Source organism: Fundulus heteroclitus, unplaced genomic scaffold, assembly GCF_011125445.2.
Source record: "Fundulus heteroclitus isolate FHET01 unplaced genomic scaffold, MU-UCD_Fhet_4.1 scaffold_60, whole genome shotgun sequence".
Classification (NCBI taxonomy): Eukaryota; Metazoa; Chordata; class Actinopteri; order Cyprinodontiformes; family Fundulidae; genus Fundulus; species Fundulus heteroclitus.
Genome location: NW_023397033.1, coordinates 754727 through 776680, shown reverse-complemented (window position 1 = coordinate 776680; position 21954 = coordinate 754727). Strand labels below are relative to the sequence as shown.

The 21954-nt window shown below is 42.5% G+C and overlaps 1 protein-coding gene across 2 annotated transcripts in view; it reads left to right on the top strand.

The window, feature by feature from the left end:
- Positions 1–1841: 1841 nt before the first annotated feature.
- efhd1 (EF-hand domain family, member D1) overlaps positions 1842–21954 on the top strand; it is a 62183-nt gene continuing 42070 nt past the window's right edge. Inside the window, exon 1 of one of the 2 annotated variants that reach the window (XM_036133276.1) lies at positions 1842–2217. In XM_036133276.1, the coding sequence (XP_035989169.1) occupies positions 1934–2217 (284 nt within the window). In that variant the 5' untranslated portion in view covers positions 1842–1933. The remainder of the gene's footprint in view (positions 2218–21954) is intronic. The other variant, XM_036133275.1, reaches the window with a different exon arrangement.

Below are 21954 nucleotides of genomic sequence, written 5' to 3'. Positions count from 1 at the left end.
ACACAGAGAGACAAACAACCATTCACACCTAAGGACAATTTGGAGAAGCCAATTAACCTAACAGTCATGTTTTTGGACTGTGGGAGGAAGCCGGAGTACCCGGAGAGAACCCACGCATGCACAGGGAGAACATGCAAACTCCATGCAGAAAGACCCAGGGGTGTACTTGAACCCAGGACCTTCTTGCTGCAAGGCAACAGCGCTACCCACTGCGCCACTGTGCAGCCCACCTAGAGAGAGTAAAGCAATTTAAATTCTTAGGAGTATGGTTTGATGAAAAACTATCCTGGAAAGTGCACATAGATAAGGTTATTGAAAAATGTAAAAAGATACTTAATATAATGAGATGTTTAGTTGGGTATGAATGGGGAGCAGATAGGAAAGCTATAAGATTAGTATATATAAATCTAATTAGATCTACAATTGATTATGGAAGTATAGTGTATGGATCAGCATCGGAGACAGTACTTAAAAAATTGGATATCATACAATATCAAGCATTACGTTTAATAACAGCTTTACAGGTGGAGGTGGGTGAAATGCCGTTAGGACTGAGAAGAATACAACTGTTATTAAATTACTGGGTTAATTTGCAAGGACACAATCAAAGCATCCTACACAGGTAACTTTACATTCCTGCAGTGAAAAAGAAAGGGTTCAGAATAAGTCATTTAGTTTGTCAATTATTCAATAAGCAACAGAATTAGGATTAAATCATTTAAACATTAGTCCAACAGTACCATTATCAATAACAATTGATAACTACCATTTTACCTGAAACAATAGCAGATTTACCAATATTGGAAAAGAAAAAATAGAGATAAAATGTATATATGTAATTCTATAATAGTGGAGGAATATATAGAACAGTTTTATAATTATGTAAAAATGTATACGGATGCATCAAAAAATCAATTAGGACAAACTGGAGTAGGTGTAATAATTCCAGAGTTTAAACTGCATATAGGGAAGAAATTAAATGAAGGAATATCTGTTTATACGGCAGAAATGATTGCATTATTAGTTGCTGTAGAATGGATTGAGGAAGTGACACCATTAAGAGCTGTCATATGTTCAGATTCAAGTTCATCATTGATCAGTTTACAAAGAAATCATTCAGAAAGCCGTCCAGATATCTTTTTAGAAATTCAACAAATATTATATCATATTCAGATGATGGGGTTATCAGTTGTGTTTCTTTGGGTTCCTGCACATATAAGAGTGAAAGGTAATGAAATGGCTGATAAAAAAGCTAGAGTTGATAAATAAAAGGAAGAGTGATATAAGAATAGACATGGGTAAATCAGAGGTTAAAAGTATTTTTAAAAGAAAGATTCAAGAAAAATGGCAAAAACAGTGGGAAGAGGATATAAAAGGAAGATGGCTTTACAGAATACAATGGAAGGTAGGGGAAGTTAGAGGGAAAATTGGGAGGAACAAAATACAGGAAAGGATAATAACAAGACTACGGTTGGGACATACAGGACTTAATTTTACATTACAGTTAATGGGGAAACATGAATCAGGAAATTGTAATGTATGTGGGGAATTAGAAACTATAGAACATGTTATGTATAATTGTAGAAAATATCAAAGACGAAGAACACAGGAGTTTTGAAAAGGAAAAAGAGGAGTATTGTCTGATAAATATTTTAAGTAAAAAACATTTATGATTCAGGTTATAGAATTATGTTGCATTATTTATTGGTTACAGGTTTAGCGAAAAGAATATAGTTTTTTTTAAATTATAATTATTTTTTTCAGCACGTTTGTCCTGATCCACACTCCATACTGGTTGGAGGCGGTAATGCACCATATAGTTGTTTGCTAACCGCCAATAAACACAAAGAGAAGAAGAAGAAGAAGAAGAAGAAGAAGACGACGACACCATTTCAATCAACTGTTTTTTTTGGAAAGACGTTGGACTGTCAGCATGGCATCTGAAGAGCTTGCTAAGAAGTTGCAGTCGCGGCTGGCTGCTGCGGAAGAGACCGAACAGAGTCCTGAGGCTGAGCAGGATACGATTCCAGCTCAGTTCCAGGAACTGGATCTCGCCTGTGGAGATACCCCATCCGAGCTGGCAACAAAATTGAACCGCAGGCTGGACATTAACGACGGAAATGCTCCTTCTCGGGCTACTCGTGTCTTTAACGCTTACACTGAGTTTAAAGAGTTCTCCCGCAAGCAAATTAAAGACATGGAGGCGATGTTCAAACGGTAAGACCTCGTGTCTTATGCTATTTACTTTTTGATGCCTGCCAAATACTCCCGTTCTGTTTATGTTGTGCTGGATTGTAACCTAATGAGTGTGCGGTGCTGATGAATGTGTATGATCACATCGTTTCTGGCTTGTGCATTCAGTGACGCACTGCAGGCCCATTCCACAGCCCAGCCTTAACCAGTGTTGCTATTTTATAATTCGTGTTAAATTAGAAAGTAAAAATGGGGACGTTTGACCCGGAATTCTTCTTCTTCTTTTTATTGAATTTTATTGGCGGTTGGCAAAAAATAAACGTAAGTTGACCATTACCGCCACCAACTGTTATGGAGTGTGGACCACATGACGAAAAAACAAACGGAACAAAAAAAAAAAAAACCCTATATCCTATTATACTACCTAATCTGTTTCAACAACTCAAATATAACCTGATATCCTCTGCTTCCTTTTGCAGTAAATTGACGATGTCAAGTTTCATTTTCATATTACTAAGATTCCTAATTAACTTGTTTCTCTGAATCAAATATTTCCTACAATTCAAAATAACATGTTCCACTGTTTCATCTTCCCCACAGTCACATTTCCCTGTCTGATGTTTCCCTATCAAGAATAACGATCTATTTAATCCTGTGTCCTATTCTAAGTCATGGAATAATTATCTCTTCTCTCCTGTTCCTTTCTGTTCTTCTCATTTGTCCAATTCTCTTGGATTTTATAAAACCACCTTCCTTTTCTTCTTCCCATAACTTTTGCCACCTCTCTTTTTGTTTTATGTTTAATTATACCCTTTTATTTCTGTTTTACCAAAACTAACAATAATATCTACCCTTACCGTATTGGTACTCTCTTTAGCCACCCTGTCTGCCATTTCATTTCCTTTAAACTCGTTATGTGCTGGAACCCAAACAAAATGTACTACTAGCCCCATCATATTTATTCTGTAAAATGTTTGTTGTATTTCAATTAATATATCTGGTCTACTATCTGACTGATTATGTTGCAAACTGACTAATGACTGTCATGGTCGGTTTGATGTGTTTGACCCACATGCAGAGAACACCGGCTCACAGGGAGTAGTTTTACAGAGTTTATTGAATAAACAGCAGGGGAAGTAATCGCAGAACGAGAAAGGGTTCACAATGGAGTGATCACGGGGAGAGAGACTCAGGCAGGAGCACGAACGATCTGAGCGGACATGGGAGAGATTAATTAGATGGGTCAGCACACGGAACTGATGGTGAGGACGTGCGGCGTAAGCTTACCACTTAGACTCGGAAGCCGGACCGGAGGGGGGGAAGCGTAACAGACTCAGCTCCAGACGGAGTAGTGGGGACAGATGATCGGGGACCGTAGGCGCGAGGCAGGGTCCGAGCAGCACTGGCGAAACACAGGCAGCGGGAGGAACCAGACTGATCCGATGGGCGTCGTTGAGCAGGTGAGGCCAGGTAGGCTAGATAGAGGTCGTCCAACAGCCTCCAGTGAAAGTTAACCAATGGAACTAGAACCGCCCAGATCCAAAGGGCGATCTCACCACACCTGAAGCCACGGGACACGAAGGCGAATTTGAGAGACACAAAAGGAGCTTCTTAGAAAAGGTCAAAATTAGTCAGAGGACTATGGCCGCTTAAGCATACCAACAACGGTTAACACTCTGGCATCCTCCCGCTGTCCAAGCGCAGATCTTGTAGTGCTGCAGAACACGCTGCAGGTGTGCGTGCCCCGCTCATCAGCCAACTGCTGTCACCTGTGGGAAGAGAGGAGGGAGAGAGCAGGGAAACTGCCCGGCTCTGCTCGCTGAGTCCTGACAATGACGAACTAGAGTCTGAGCAAATGACAGATTTTAATGGTCTTACCTCTTCCACCCATTAAACTGCACCGGTGAATGTGAAATGCTATTTTGCAAAGCTAGCATTTCTCCGGTATACACTGAAACTCCATCACTAATCCTTTTTCCTACCTTAATATAAAAACTGTGGTACAATAATTGCTATCCCTATTAGCTGTATTTTTGATGCATCTGTATACAGTGGGGCAAAAAGTATTTAGTCAGCCACCAATTGTGCAAGTTCTCCCACTTAAAAAGATGAGAGAGGCCTGTAATTTTCATCATAGATATACCTCAACTATGAGAGACAAAAGAGAAAAAAAATCTAGAAAATCACATTGTCTGATTTTTAAAGAATTTATTAGCAACATATGGTGGAAAATAAGTATTTGGTCAATAACAAAAGTTCATCTCAATACTTTGTTATATACCCTTTGTTGGCAATGACAGGGATCAAACGTTTTCAGTAAGTCTTCACAAGGTTTTCACACACTGTTGCTTGTATTTTGGCCCTTTCTTCCATGCAGATCTCCTCTAGAGCAGTGATGTTCTGGGGCTGTCGCTGTGCAACACGGACTTTCAACTTACTCCAAAGATTTTCTATGGGGTTGAGATCTGGAGACTGGCTAGGCCACTCCAGGACCTTGAAATGCTTCTTACGAAGCCAGTCCTTTGTTACCCGGGAGGTGTGTTTGGGATCATTGTCATGCTGAAGACCCAGCCACGTTTCATCTTCAATGCCCTTGCAGATGGAAGGAGGTTTTCACTCAAAATTTGACGATACATGGCCCCATTCATTCTTTCCTTTACACAGATCAGTCGTCCTGGTTCCTTAGCAGAAAAACAGCCCCAAAGCAAGATGTTTTCACCCCCATGCTTCACAGTAGGTTTGGTGTTCTTTGGATGCAACTCAGCATTCTCTCTCCTCCAAACACGACGAGTAGAGTTTTTACCAAAAAGTTCTATTTTGGTTTCATCTGACCATATAATATTCTCCCAGTCATCTTCTGGATCATCCAAATGCTCTCTAGCAAACTTGAGACGGGCCTTTACATGTACTGGCTTAAGCAGGGGGACACGTCTGGCACTGCAGGATTTCAGTCCTTGATGGCGTAGTGTGTTACTGATGGTAGCCTTTGTTACTTTAGTCCCAGCTCTCTGCAGGTCTTTCACTAGGTTCCCCCGTGTGGTTCGGGGATTTTTGCTCACCGTTCTTGTGATCATTTTGACCCCACCGGGTGAGATCTTGCGTGGAGCCTCAGATTGAGGGAGATTATCAGTGGTCTTGTATGTGTTCCATTTTCCAATAATTGAACCCACAGTTGATTTCTTCACACCAAGCTGTTTACCTATTGCAGATTCAGTCTTCCCAGCCTGGTGATTGTCTATAATTTTGTTTCGGGTGTCCTTTGACAGCTCGCTAGTTTTGGCCATGGTGGAGTTTAGAGTGTGACTGTTTTTGAGGTTGTGGACAGGTGTCTTTTATACAGATAACGGGTTCAAACAGGTGCCGTTAATACAGGTAACGAGTGGAGGACCGAGGAGCCAATCTTCATCAATTACACATTGAACCAATAAGAGCAGAGTGTGAAGGTCCAATTAGCAGGGTAAGAGCACAGTTTTGCTCAACATATTGTAATGCACACAACATTATGGGTGACATACCAGAGTTCAAAAGAGGACAAATTGTTGGTGCACGTCTTGCTGGCGCATCTGTGACCAAGACAGCAAGTCTTTGTGATGTGTCATGAGCCACGGTATCCAGGATAATGTCAGCATACCACCAAGAAGGACGAACCACAACCAACAGGATTAACTGTGGACACAAGATGAAGCTGTCTGAAAGGGATGTTCGGGTGCTAACCTGGATTGTATCCAAAAAACATAAAACCACGGCTGCCCAAATCACGGCGGAATTAAATGTGCACCTCAACTCTCCTGTTTCCACCAAAACTGTCCGTCGGGAGCTCCACAGGGTCAATATCCATGGCCGGGCTGCTATAGCCAAACCTTTGGTCACTAGTGCCAATGCCAAACGTCGGTTTCAATGGTGCAAGGAGCGCAAATCTTGGGCTGTGGACAATTTGACACATGTATTGTTCTCTGATGAGTCCACCTTTACTATTTTCCCCACATCCGGGAGAGTTACGGTGTGGAGAAGCCCCAAAGAAGCGTACCACCCAGACTGTTGCATGCCCAGAGTGAAGCGTGGGGGTGGATCAGTGATGGTTTGGGCTGCCATATCATGGCATTCCCTTGGCCCCATACTTGTGCTAGATGGGCACGTCACTGCCAAGGACTACCGAACCATTCTGGAGGACCATGTGCATCCAGTGGTTCAAACATTGTATCCTGAAGGAGGTGCCGCACCAATACACACAGCAAGACTGGTGAAAGATTGGTTTGATGAACATGAAAGTGAAGTTGAACATCTCCCATGGCCTGCACAGTCACCAGATCTAAATATTATTGAGCCACTTTGGGGTGTTTTGGAGAAGCGAGTCAGGAAACATTTTCCTTCACCAGCATCACATCGTGACCTGGCCACTATCCTTCAAGAAGAATGGCTTAAAATCCCTCTGACCACTGTGCAGGACTTGTATATGTCATTCCCAAGACAAATTAACACTGTATTGGCCGCAAAAGGAGGCCCTACACCATACTAATAAATTATTGTGGTCTAAAACCAGGTGTTTCAGTTTCATTGTCCAACCCCTGTATATTGTACTGTAGCAGTTGTGTTTAGACATCTAACAAAAAGGAAAACAAAAGGAGGCTGGCTGAAATGTGGGACCCCAAAAACAAAAATTAAGATTGAACACGAACAAAGGCATCTTTTGTAAAATAGCACTTTATTCCTTATGACGAGCATGGAGGTCTTCAGAATAGGCTGCCTCGGCCAATAACATATGGTAGTAATAAGCATCAGGAACTTCCGTCAGAACTTTAATTCAAATGACTCAGATTGAAAGAAAACGGGCAAATACCCAAAAAGCTGGGTTATTTGAAATGTACAAATTAAGAAAATATGTGGAACATGAACATATATTAAGTTAGACATTTCTCCGTCAACCAAGCGGTGGAATCTCACCAAAATAGCATAAATTTGTCCGTTTTGACGGGGTCCAGTTTTAACGTGTGTAATGTGATAAACATTTTAGACCTAATATGTTGGAGGTTATGATAAGTGATCTCAAAGAGGATATATTACCACTGATCACCGCAGCCTGCCTGTTCAGTCACCTTCCTCCGGGGGTTGGTATTTCTCTATCATCCTCTTTGCTGTGGCGGCATCTTCAAAACGGAGACGTCGAGGGAGTTCCAAAACACTGCGTGGTACTGCATTGTGTACTTCAGTCCCTTGGTTCTGCACATACGTCTGACTTAGAAAAATGTGTTCCTCTTTTCTTGTACTTCCCTTGTGAAGTCTTGAAAGAATTCTATCTTGTTTCCCCTCCAGTGAAAAGTTCCAATGTCTCTAGCTCTGAGTTGTATTTTCTCCCTGCCCGCGAAGCGAAGGAATCTCACCAGGATGTGACGGGGTCTGGCTGGCGTGTTTCGTCTGTCTTCTTTCAGCGTACCAGGTATTCTGTGAGCCCTCTCGAGTGCAATTTGATCTGTGTCTTGGTCTTGTGGGAGTAAGGATCGTAATACATCCATAACGCACTCCAGCACGCCATTCCCCTTCTCCGAGAGCTCCAGAACACCCTTGATCCTCAGATTATTTCTCGTGATGTAGTTATCTTGGTACTGAATCCGACCTTCCAGCTGTGCAACTTTAGATTTCAGCTCAGCTGTGCTCGCAGAGAGCGCCGCGTTCTCATCTTCGAGTTGCGACACTCTGTTTTTGGCTTCTCCAATTTTGCTGCAGAGGCCAGTCACATCGGATTTCAGTGAGTCCAGACAGTCTTGAATCATAGTCACGTCTGCCCCGACCTGCTGTATTTTGTCTTGAAGGTCCCGGTTCATAATACAAATCTCGTTGATGATCGATGAGTCTGTCTCTGCGTCAGCGGGCTTCTCCATTCTAGTGTTAGCATTAGCCTCATTGGCCCGTGACTGCAACATCATCATTTTTAGGTCCCGGTGTGTTCTTTAGCCTCGGATTTTTCCCTCTATTCATCTGTGCTGCTTGGTTTATACCATACTCCCACAGGTTAGGCCTTCTGACGGAATATGTAAACGTAAAATTGGCTGATATCAGCTCAAGCTCTTCAGCATGCGTCCTCGCATCACCACCGGAAGTCCTTCTAGAAAATGTTTAATCCATCTAAACATATGGCCATTTATACCTGTGGTGGATGGGTGTGGTATTGATCACGTGGTGTCAGCAGTGATTGTAAGATCACCTGTTTTGCTCACCTGAGTAGTTGTCAGTGAGTGGGTGATGGGGGATGTCTACTTTTTGCTGACCGCTTTAAGCATTGGATGCCTTTTGTACTTTTTGCCTTTGATCACGGCTTGAACCTGTGGATTCATTTTTTTGCTTCATTGCAACTGGTGTTTTGAAGATCAACAACAATAAAAGGATCTTAACCGCAGCTTGGACTGAAGTTTTGAATAGCGAGCGCGTCAACAAGAATTCCCCTATTCAGCCGCTCGGCGACGCAGAGTTTGTTTGACTGTCGCCAATATTTGTCAGCAAAAAATATTCGACAGCAACGGAGCTTCTCGCACATCAGGAACTGTGACGCGAGCCCGCACAACCCCGCCATCCTACACCTACGAAAGCGGATCACTTGAGACGGAGAAGGAGAAGACAACGGGGGTATGTAACCGGCGCGTTTTTTGTGCCGTTTAAACCAAGCTTGGTTCCGCCAGGTGAAGCTGTTGTTGTGACACACCCCGCCCCCCGCTACGTTTTGCTGTTGGACTGTGGCTGCGGGATTTTGGTGTGCGTGTGTGCGTGGCTCTGCGTGAGTTCAGCAAGCTGATGCTTTGAAGTTTCCTTTCATTTGGATTTTGGCAAATGACATAAAATGAGTGGATCATCTGCTGCATCTGTTGGTGAAAAACCTGAAAAGGATAAAAGAACTATCGTTCTTACTGAGAAAGCTCTCGCAAATAAACTTGAAACGATCCAAACAGAGCGGAAAAGGCATGTAAATAAAATGAAAGGTGTAATTGTGTCTCTCAAAGATCTAATGAAAGATGATGAAAATTATTCACAAGTAATGTTACAGTTGGATGAGTTAAGACACCTCTCCAAGGATGCCAATGCATTGCATGACTCGCTGCTGACTTTAATTCCACTTGATGAGAAACATAAGCAAAACACATGGTTCTCAAGCATCACTAAATACAACAAGGGGTTTATTGAAGATGTTGAAATATGGCTTTCTGAAAACAATAAATGCTCAAGCAGGCCATCCTCCGGCATGTTACAGTCAGAGAAAACTCCAGTAGACAACCATGAGGATGTGTTGCCATCTGATAGTGTTTCAAATCAAGGGAGCAGGTCAAGCTCTAAAGTATCATCAACTTCATCTGCACGTCTCAGGGCAGAAGCTAAAATGGCCGCCTTGCTCACGCGTAAAAATATGCTCAAAGAAAAACACGCTCTGGAAGAACAAGAGGAGCAACTGAGGAAAAGGAAAGAACAGCTTCAGCTTGAAGCAGAAATAGCTGCAACTGCTGCAAAAGTAAAAGTGCTGAAAACTGGATCTTCAGTGCAAAGCACAGCTTCACGGAAATCCAACGGAATGGAATCCTATTTCAAAACAGAAGGAAATGCTCTTGAGCTCCTTAAAGCAGATTCAAAGACTTTTGTTTCACAGACACTTCCCAGGAGAAGTAAAGATTTTGGAAATGCAGAGCTACAAGTAAAAACAATGCAACAGAATGCGACAAGGGAAAAACCTGCACCTCTTCTTATGGGGCCTGATCCTCTAACCAGGACAGCTTCATATATGCCTCTGCAGGAAGCAGCTCAACCAGTAGCCAATGAAACCCTGTTGTCCATCATGGAGAAACAAAACGAGTTAACTTGTATGTTGGTACGTCAGCAAGGTCTTTCTTCGCTGCCTAGAAGAGAAATTCAACCCTTTGATGGTGATCCTCTTCATTTCCAGGCCTTTATGCGTTCATTTGAGCAGGTTATTGAAGGAAAGACAGACGATCCGGATGATTGCCTGCATTATCTTGCACAGTACACTAGGGGTCAGCCCTGTGAACTTGTCAAAAGCTGTCAACATATGCCTGATGGTGCTGGATATGTAAAAGCTAAGACTATGTTGTATGAGCACTTTGGAAATGTGCATATTATTGCATCTGCTTATCTGAATAAAATTCACTCATGGCCTTTGATTAAATCAGAAGATGGAAAAGCTCTTCAGGCATACTGTTTGTTTCTACGTGCATGTTGCAATGCGATGGAGGAGGTTTATGATCTTTCTGAATTAAATACACCTGCCAATATGCTTGCTGTGATTAGAAGATTGCCTTATAAGTTGAAAGATAAATGGCGAACAGCAGCATGTGACATCTAGGAGAAGCAGCATCGCAGAGCTACATTTATTGACATCGTTTTCTTCCTTGAGCGTCAAGTTAAAATTACCACAGATCCTGTCTTTGGAAATCTATGTGACGCTCCATCAACATATTTAACAGTCAAAAAAAGTGAGAGAAATGTTGTCCTCGTCCAAGAACTAGAGGAAGTAGCTTTGGCACAACCATCTCTGCCGTCGAGAGAAATAATTCTTCAGAGGCTCAAGAACATCAGACTGCTTTGAAGATTTGTTTGTTTTGCAAAGGTGGACACAAACTGGATTTATGTTCTGTGTTTGATAAGAAACCTCATAATGAGAAGATTTTATTTCTTAGGAAGAATAATGTGTGTTTTGGTTGCCTGTGCACAGGGCACATCAGCAAAGAATGCAGAAATCGCCTTTTATGTAAAATCTGTGGTTTCAGACATGCAAGCATACTTCATATCCATCACAAGAAGAACAAGGTTAAACTTGACACTGAAGCAGATAACACTCCTGTCACAGTCCAGACTAGTGGTCTTACTGGGGCCGGGGAACAAGACTGTAAGCTTTCCATTGTGCCAGTCAAAGTAAAATCAAAGAAAGGTCAAAGAACAGTGGAAACATATGCCTTTCTAGACCAAGGGAGTTCAGCATCCTTTTGTACAGTGGGTCTTATGGACAAGCTGAATCTCACTGGGAGAAAAACAAAGATTCTTTTGCGCACCATGGGACAAGAGAAAGTGATGGACAGCTTTATTGTACCTGAACTGGAAATCGCTGGATTGCACAGCAATATGTATTGTGACATGCCTGACCTCTTCACTCAGCACAGAATGCCTGTAGACCTGAGTAACATCCCAAAGCAACGCGACCTGGATAAATGGCCACATTTGAAGGATGTTCATTTACCAGAGATAAAAGCACAGGTGGAGCTTCTGATTGGCATGAACATGCCCAGAGCTCTAGAACCTTTGGAGGTCATCAGAAGTGAAGGTGACGGACCTTTTGCCATTAAAACGATGCTCGGTTGGACAGTGAATGGGCCACTTGAACAAGAATGCTGTGGAAAACCAAATTGTCCATTAACAGTCACTACCAACAGGATATCTGCTGTTACATTGGACAAGTTATGGAAACAACAGTTCAAGATGGACTTCCCTGAGAGCAGCTATGATGAGCATGTGGGGCTGTCACAGGAAGACTCTAGGTTTCTGGAGTTGGCTAATAAGACCGTGACCTTGAAGGATGGACACTACAGTATTGCCCTGCCTTTGAAAGACAGAGACATAAGAATGCCTGATAACCGTGTAATTGCTGAACAACGTGCCTTAAGCTTGAAGAAAAGGTTCATCAGAGATAAAGACTTCCACAAACATTACACTGTGTTCATGAAAGATCTTATATCCAGAGGTATGAAGGCAGAATCTTTTCTGCGTGACACTAAATGGTTATCTGGTCCTGCATTCCTTACACAGCCAGAGACAGATTGGCCAGTTAACCCAGAGAACTTGCAGGAACTTTCACCTGAAGACCGTGAAGTCAAGATGTGTGCCTCTGTGGTTGTCTCACCCACACATGATCATGACCATCCATTGGATTCCTTGATTCATCGTACCTCATCCTGGACTCGTCTTGTCAGGGTGATGAGTTGGATTTTGAGATTCAAAACATTGCTCTTACATCGCAAGAAGAACAAGACACATTTCCAGCCTGCATCTAATACAGCTCTGTCTAAATGTGCTCATCCTAGGGTTGAGTTCTGTAATGACTTTCTCTCATTGGGAGAGATTGAGGATGCTGAGATGCAGATAATCCAGTTTTGTCAGAGGAAAAGATATGCTGAAGAGATCTCCTGTCTCCAAAAGGGAAAGAGCGTGAAGCGAAGCAGTCACATATACAAGTTGAATCCTGTTCTAGAGGATAATGTGCTGCGTGTTGGAGGACGTCTCAGCAAGGCTGTCATGTCTGAAGATTCCAAACATCCTATCATAATTCCTAAGGACTTTCACATTGCTGATCTCATTCTTCAGCATATCCATAAAAGTGTGGGTCATGGTGGTAGGAACTACATGCTCTCAAAGCTGCATCAGAAATATTGGATTCCTGGTGCTGGAGCCTTGATTAGAAACATCCTGTCGAGGTGTGTGACCTGCAGACGGCTTCATGGAGCTACAGGCCAGCAGCAAATGGCTGACTTGCCTGAAAGCAGAGTGACTCCTGAGAAACCCCCTTTTAGTTTTGTTGGAGTTGATTATTTTGGTCCATTTGAAGTCAAGCGTGGGAGAAGTCTTGTGAAGAGGTATGGAGTTCTCTTCACGTGTTTAGCAATTAGAGCTGTACATATTGAGGTCGCCTCATCTCTTGACACAGACTCCTTCATTAATGCCTTACGCCGTTTTATTGCAAGGCGAGGCCAAGTTCAAGAGCTGCGGTCTGATAATGGAACCAACTTTGTGGGTGCGGAGCGTGAGCTGAGACAAGCCATAGAAGAGTGGAATCAGGAAAAGATCACTGATACGCTGTTGTTGAAGGGAGTGAAATGGATCTTCAATCCTCCGGCTGGATCGCACCATGGCGGAGCATGGGAGAGATTGATTGAAGAGTGGAACTAAAACCTGGTCTAAAATTATTATGGAGCTTTAACTTGCTAAGAGTAATACGTTAGATGATTATATCTTTAAAATGAGATAACTGTCTCATAAAATGTGATAGTTTACTCGGTCTAAAGAGATGATGCAATTCAATTTTATTTATATAGCGCCAATTCATGAAACATGTCATCTCAAGGCGCTTTACAAAGTCAAAATCAATGGGAAGGAAAAACCTCCAGCAGAATCAGGCTCAGTATGAGCGGTCATCTGCCTCGATTGACTGGGGGTTACAAAAGACAGAGAAGAGACACAACGCAGCTGTTTAGAGCATTGCGCTTGGGTCCCAGATGTTCTGAGTTCAACTCCCACAGACTGCCACTCTGGGTCCCTGAGCAGGACCCTTAACCCCTGATTGCTCCCCAGGCGCCGCACAGTTGCAGCCCACTGCTCCCCAAGGGGATGGGTTAAGATACAGAAGTGAATTTCTCCATTGTGAGATCAATAAAGTTCAATTATTATTATAACTATAGAGGTAGCTCAGGGTAACATGAGCCACTCTAACTATAAGCTTTCTCAAAACGGAAAGTTTTAGGATTAGTCTTAAAAGTAGACAGGGTGTCTGCCTCACGGACCAAAACTAGGAGTTGGTTCCACAGGAGAGGAGCCTGATAGCTAAAGGATCTGCCTCCCATTCTACTTTTAGAGACTCTAGGAACCACCAGCAGACCTGCAGTCTGAGAGCAAAGTGCTCTGTTAGGAACATACGGGGTAAACAGAGCTCTGATATATGATGGAGCTTGATTGTTAAGGGCTTTATACGTTAGAAGAAGAATTTTACATTCTATTCTTGATTTAACAGGAAGCCAATGAAGGGAAGCTAAAATTGCAGAAATGTGATCCCGCTTGTTGATTTTCATCAGAACTCTTGCTGCAGCATTTTGGATCAGCTAAAAGCTTTGAACTGCATTTTGTGAACTTCCGGATAGTAAAGAATTACAATAGTCCAGCCTTGAAGTAACAAATGCATGGACTAGTTTTTCAGCGTCACTCCTGGACAGAATGTTTCTAATTTTGCCGATATTCCGGAGATAAAAAAAGGAAACTCTGGAAACCTGTTTAATATGGGATTTAAATGACATGTCTTGGTAAAAAAAAAACACCAAGATTTTTTACTTTATTACCAGAGGCCAAGTTAATGCCACCCAGATTAAGTGATTGATTAAGAAGTTTATTTTTTGAGGACTCTGGCCCAAAGATTACAACTTCGGTCTTGTCAGAATTTAGATGCAGGAAATTTAAAGTCATCCGGCTTTTGATGTCATCAAGACATGACTGCAGTCAAAGTAATTGATTGGATTCATCAGGATTTATGGATAAATATAGCTGAGTCTCATCAGCATAACAGTGGAAATTAATCCTATGCTGTCTGATAATTTTGCCGATCGGAAGCATATATATAGTAAAGAGAATTGGTCCAAGGACTGAACCCTGTGGTACTCCACAGGTGACCCTAGAGTTTGAGGAAGATTTATTATTAACATGAACAAACTGGAATCTGTCTGACAGATGAGATTTAAACCAGCCTAATGCTTTCCCCTTAATCCCTACAGTATGTTCAAGTCTTTGTAGGAGAATATTGTGATCAACTGTATCAAATGCCGCACTGAGATCTAACAGGACAAGTACAGACACAAGTCCATTATCTGAGGCCATGAGAATATCATTAGTGACCTTCACCAGAGCTGTTTCAGTGCTATGATGAGCTCTGAAGCCTGACTGAAACTCCTCAAGTAGGTCATTGCTTTGTAAATGTTCACAAAGTTGATTAGCAACTACTTTCTTAAGAATTTTAGATAAGAAAGGAAGATTAGATATAGGTTTACTAACTCATCTTGATCAAGAGAAGGTTTCTTAAGCAAAGGTTTAATAACAGCTACTTTAAAAACCTGTGGTACATATACATTTACTAAAGATAGATTAATCATGTCCAAAATAGGGCCACTGATAAAAGGGAATATGTCCTTAAACAGCTTGGTTGGGATTGGGTTTAACATACAGGTAGAAGGTTTAGATGAAGCTAAAATTTTAGATAGCTCAGGAACAGTGGCGGCTGGCCAGTAGGGGGCGCTCGGGCGCCGCCCCCTTTAAATCGTTTAGATAATAAATGATTTCTGAACTGCAAAGTACTTAGAAATATATTTATTCATACTGTGTGTCCAATAGACATGTTAGAATTTATTAAAATAGTAAATACATAATTCTATTTAATTGCTCACATTGTGCACACTTCCTCCTTTCCTATGTGCAGGGCGCCGGTCTAATGGGAGTGAATGTAGGCGCAGGAACTTGAGCAAGCACGTGATCTGAGGCTGACTTTTAATTGGTTATCTAGGGTTTTGCATAGGGGCGCACCGCTCTGCGTCCCGGACACACCTATTCTGTTGCGTCATTACTGGTAGAGTGTCAGTACTGGCTAATTTTTTTAAAAACATTGTGTGATTGGACAATCCCCGATTCGACTCAGCTCAGCTGCAGTTCGTTAGGTTGATTCACGGTTATGCTTGCAAAGTTGAGTAGTTTCAAAAAGAGAGAAAATTCTGTTTTGTCTTTACAAAAAAATGCTTTTACAAAGCGTTCACTTGAAGAAAAAAACAGGATAAAGGAGCTTGGACCGGATCGTCTTAATTTACAAATTCAGCAGCAGGCAAGTGATCTCTCCACTCCATGGTTGGATAAAGCAGTGTAGGTAGTCAGCCAGTGAAGAGCGTTGGATACTCAGTGTAGAAGACCATGAAAGGATTGCTGCAGAGGTGAGTTGTTGTGGAAAATCACTGTTACACTGGTTTATTGTAATGTTATTTAATATATTAGGAAGATGTGCTTTGTAGTTAGAAATACCTTTAGTTGTGTCTATGCTGTGTAGGTATGTTGATGTAATGTTTGTCAGCAAGATATTTTATTATTTAGGTTGTACTGAAGTTTATGGGTAATGGGGAATAAAACATTTGGTTACTGAATTTTGTATAATCTTGTCCCACAAAAATGCTGTAACACATTTCATAACACAGCCTTAAAAAATGGCAGCAAATGTTATTAAAATCAGGAAAACAATCTAGAAGAAGTCTTTTCAGAAACTGTCACGCTCCTGAAGATCCTCATCACCACACCCATGACCACAGCAGAAAGCTGAAAGGTGCTTTTCAACTCTGAAAAGAATCAAGACTTTTCTGAGAAACTCAATGACTCAGGACAGGCTGAATGCAGTGGCCATGTTGTCAATGGAGAAAAGACTAGTCACAGAGATGACTGACTTTAACAATTAAGAATATAATTGAGAAATTTGCTGGGCAGAAGGAAAGGAGGGCAAAATTCATGTTCAAATAGTGCTATTTTTTAAGATTTGCTTTGTTTGTTTTTCATTTGTTTGTTTGTGTGCGCCCCCCTCAGTTTTTTTAGCACCAGCCGCCACTGCTCAGGAAGCTCTACTGCTTCTAAACAGTTCAAACACTGTGCAGGTTCTAAAGATTCCTCCAATGCTGCTACACTTACTAAGGATGAGATAATCATGTTTGGGAGGATGCCAATTATTTTATTTTTAATGGCATCAATTTTATTTATAAAGAATCCCATAAAATCGTTACTACTAAGAGCTAAGGGAATGGATGGATCAACAGAGCTGTGGCTCTAGGTAAGTTTGGCAACTGTACTAAAGAGAAATCTAGGATTATTTTTATTCTCTTCAATTAATGATGAAAAATATGCTGCTCTAACTCTGCAAAGGGTCTTGTTATACAACAATAGACTGCCCCTCCAGATTAAGTAGGATTCCTCTTGGTGTGTAGAGCCCCATTTTCTCTCCAATTTCCTTACATTGTGCTTCAAGGAACGCAGCTCTGAATTAAACCAGGGAGCCAGCTTCCTGTGAATAATCACCTTCTTTTTCAAGGGAGCTACATTGTCTAATGCAGAACGCAATGAGGAAGTCACACTGTTAGCAAAGGTATTGATTTGTGAATGGGAAGAAACAGCATTGCTGCCATCTACAGGGAATTTCTGTAATACTGAGGATATTAAAAAGGGGACAGACTCTTTAAGTTTTGATACAGCATTATCCGATAAAGATCTACTATAATGGAACCCTCTTTTGGGGGTGGAGAACTCAGTTAGATTAAACTCAAATGTTATTAAAAAATTATCAGACAGGACAGGGTTGTGAGAGAATACTGTTAATTCTTCACAATCTATGCCATATGTCAGAACAAGGTCTAAAGTATGGAGCCGAGAGTGCGTCGGTTTATGCACATTTTGAGCAAAACCAATTGAATCTTGGATAGTTTTAAAGGCTACACTAAGGTTATCACATTCAGTGTCAACATGGATGTTAAAATCACCCACTATAATAACCTTGTTGGTATTTAACACCAAATCAGATAAGAAATCTGACAACTGATCCAAAAACTGAGTGTAAGGGCCTGGTGGACGATACAAGACAACAAACAGAAGAGGTTTTATTGCTTTGCAGTTTGGATGAGGGAAACTGAGGGTTAAATGTTCAAAAGAACTGTAATTATTAATTGGCCTGGGACTAATTAATACATCAGACTGAAAGATAGTTGCCACTCCTCCTCCTCTTCCCACAGATCTGGGAAAGTGAAAATTTGAATAACTGGAGGGAGTTGACTCATTTATACTAACTTAGTCCTCTTGTAGCCAGGTTTCTGTGAGACAAAACAAATCAATCTGATTATCAGAAATCAACTCATTAACTAACAAAGTATTTGGAGGGAGAGACCATATATTTAATAGACCACATTTAATTATTTTATTTTTTGGTTCAAAGTGATCCGCATGGATTTTTTTTTTTTTAGATTTTTAGGATTTGTTCCTTTTAGATCAGTTTTTGATCTGTTAAGTTTTGGCCGTGGGAAAGACACCATCTCAATAGGATAATGGTGGGTAACAGTACAGAAGCTGCAGAGAGTTGTGTTAAACTACGGCTCTGCTTCCTGGTCTGGACCCTGGGTTGTCAGCATTTAGGAGAACTAATAAATCCGGCCAGATTCCTAGAAAGAAGACCTGCACCATCCAAAGTAGGATGGATGCCATCTCTCCTGATCAGACCAGGTTTTCCCCAGAAAGTTCGCCAGTTTTCAGTGTAGCCCACGTCGTTTTCAGGACACCACCTAGACAACCAGCGGTTGAATGACGACATGCGGCTAAACATGTCATCACTGGTCAGGTCAGGCAGGGGACCAGAGAAAATTACAGAGTCTGACATTGTTTTAGCAAACTCACACACCGTAGCAACACCAACTTTGGTGACCTCTGATCGGCGTGACCGTGTGTCATTACCACCAGCGTGAATAACAATTTTGCGGTATTTACGCTTATCCTTAGCCAGTAGTTTTAGGTAGGATTCTATGTCGCCTGTTCTGGCCCCTGGCATTTAACTATGGTCCCTGGTTTCTTTAGTGCCACATTTTTCACTATCGAGCTGCCAATAATTAAGGTCGGCTCCTCAGCGGATGCGTCGCTGAGTGGTGAAAATCTATTAGAAACGCAGACGGACTGGTGGTGATCTGGGGGCTGGGATCTAGAGCTATGCTTCCTACGAACCGTCACCCAGCCAGCCTGGTTACCAGGCTGTTCGGGTGCTACTGCTTTTGGTTCGCTACGTGAAGTTACTCTATGTGGCTCCACGCTAGCAAAGGAGCGGCTATCAGCTGGTTTTTCAACAGCACGGAGCCGGGTCTCCAATTCTGACACCCTCGCCTCCAAAGCTACAAAAACACTACATTTATTACATGTACCATTATCACTAAAGGAGGCAGAGGAATAACTGAACATCTGACACAGAGAGCAGCAGATAGGAGATTTAGTCAGAGACAGAGAAGCCATTATGAGGCTAAGGCTTGGCTAACGCTAGGCTAAAGCTAGGCTAGCGCCCTGTTACCTCGCCAAAGAACAAACCGTGTGAAACACGAGGAGTTCCCAAACATGATGAGCAGCCACAGAAAATGTTTTAAAAGTGCTTATGTTTGGAAACAGATGTCACAGCAAAGAGGTTTAAAGATAAAAAGCGAGAGAGCCTGGAGCAAAAAAACGCTGTTCACACAGCAACAACAGGAAGTGACACAATACGCCTTACCGCAAACAGGAAGTCAGCAATCAACTCACTCAGGGTCAGAGCAGAATAATAAGGTTATACTGTAAATTTACAAGCTGTATGCAACAAAATTTCATTCTGTATGCACTCTATACATACAAAATGACAAATAAAGTTGTCTAAGTCTAAGAACTGAAAATCCGTTCAGAAGGGGAGCTGGTGGCTGGGATACATAAGTACTTTTTAGCAAGTAGGCTTAGCCTTGGAAATAGATGCTCATTGTCCTTCCACCACAGCAATGGGTTACATTCGGAGTCTGCATCTGGTGATTTCAAATATCCCTCCAACTTGCTTTCTACCTTTTCCTTTTCAGTGAGATGTTGTGAGGCAGCAGGGCACGTTTTCTTGAAGCTCCCCAATGATTTCCATTGCTTTTTTCCAGCTGGTGTATGTTCTCCAGTGGCATCTTCTATACCTGTTGACACTGCACCTGGAATAGAGGCTGGGTGGGAGGAGTCTGAGACAGAGGGGAGCACAAATAAGTTCTAAAGACAAAAGGTTTTCTATATTGAAACAAAATCATGCTACACATTGGGATTTTTAGTAGTAGATATGTAGTTTGATATATGCCTCTTGGACACAGATTATAATTAATGTATATATTTTTTTAAAATAAAAGATTTTACTAACTATATGTGATATATTTTTCTGGGATGAACCCGGACACAGCACGCACACACAGAGTCAGTTCTTATGAGTGAGTTTTATTGAATAGTGTGGAAGATGGATGATGAGACCAGAGTCTTTCAACGGACGGAGGTGAAGGGTGTAGAAGCTGGCCGGCAGGAGGAGTGTGGAGAGACTGACCGGGAGGAACTCTGGAGCCGAACACTGGAGAGCAGAACATCTGAGCCGAGCGCTGGAGAGCAGAGCATCAGAGCCGAGCGCTGGAGAGCAGAGCATCAGAGCCGAGCGCTGGAGAGCAGAACGTCAGAACCGTGCAGTGGAGAGCCGAACCTCAGAGCCGTGCAGTGGAGAGCCGAACGTCAGAGCCGAGCAGTGGAGAGCCGAACGTCAGAGCCGAGCAGTGGAGAGCCGAACGTCAGAGCCGAGCAGTGGAGGGCTGAACGTCAGAGCCGAGCAGTGGAGGGCTGAACGTCAGAGCCGAGCAGTGGAGGGCTGAACGTCAGAGCCGTGCAGTGGAGGGCTGAACGTCTGAGCCGTGCAGTGGAGGGCTGAACGTCTGAGCCGTGCAGTGGAGGGCTGAACGTCTGAGCCGTGCAGTGGAGGGCTGAACGTCTGAGCCGTGCAGTGGAGGGCTGAACGTCTGAGCCGTGCAGTGGAGGGCTGAACGTCTGAGCCGTGCAGTGGAGGGCTGAACGTCTGAGCCGTGCAGTGGAGGGCTGAACGTCTGAGCCGTGCAGTGGAGGGCTGAACGTCTGAGCCGTGCAGTGGAGGGCTGAACGTCTGAGCCGAGTTCTGGAGAAAACAAACTGTCGGAAAGTCTTTGGGCTGACTGTAACAAGACCAGGTGAAAGGAGTCTTCAGGCTGACGGTAACAAACGGAGCTGACAAGAATACTGGCAGGGACTGAGCGGGAGTGAACGCTATGGACCGGCGACGGGAACAGAAAGAGGTGAGTCTTATAAAGCGGTGGAAACAGGTGGAAGCAGTTGTGGGTTAATTGCAGCCTGCCAGGTGAAACCGATCAGGCTGCGCAGGAACAAGAGAGAGGGAGAGAGGCTCAGCATGCAGCCAATAAGCTGCATCCTGACAATATGAAAAAGTTCCATTAGTTTAAATGGAAGCAACACATCTTCATCAACCCACCTGGTACATCCGTAGCTCCAGTATGGAACTGGCCAGCATCTCTTGCAATCATTTTTTGTTGAGAGCCCCATCTGGTTGCAGAGTCTGTGCATAATTTGTGAGTGGGGACCCCGAACTCTCTGTGCCTCAGCCAGACCTCTCTTCTTTATCCAGGAATAGCTAAATGCTGCAACATCTTTCTTTGCACACAGCAACAGCCCTTTCCACTCGCTTGTCTTTGGATGCTGCACCTGAAATAAAGATTTTAAGTTATGTAAAAATACAAGCAAGCCATAATTTATATTATTAGCGCCAATGTTATTAAACGGCATGTCATAAATCATTATCATAACTTTAAATCATGAACCATAATAATATTGGTTGCACATTATTTTAAATGTAATTAATTTAAATGTTAGTATTTATCTTGATAACTTTTAAGTTTTATAATATGGTACTATATCATAATTCTTCAGACATTTGGTTTGTATGCCATACCCTGGTCAATAAAGCTGATTGTCATTCAATTCAGTAACAAGCTACTCACCAATGGCGGAGTGTAGATGGTGCCCAAAACACTGGAGCCGAGTCCAGTGATTGAGTGCCGTGACTTTCACGATGTTAGCACCACTGTCAGTTGTGATGCACAGTTGTTTGTCTTCATTCAGACCCCTTGGGCCCGTTCTTCGTACGTTGTTTAAAACATCCGAGATCAAATGAGACATCCAAGATGATTTCATCCGGCTAATCATGATCCGGCTAACTGGGTTCTTCGAAAACTGTGGCTGGATTGAGTTATCTGAGATAACTGCGTGTTCATGCATTTGTTTAAAAGGGGAAATGTATCGATAGTAGAAACAATGATCAGCAACGCTGCTATTGGCTGTTCAACATGGCCAGTTTTTCTCCCAGGCAGAACACAAGCTTTTAATGGA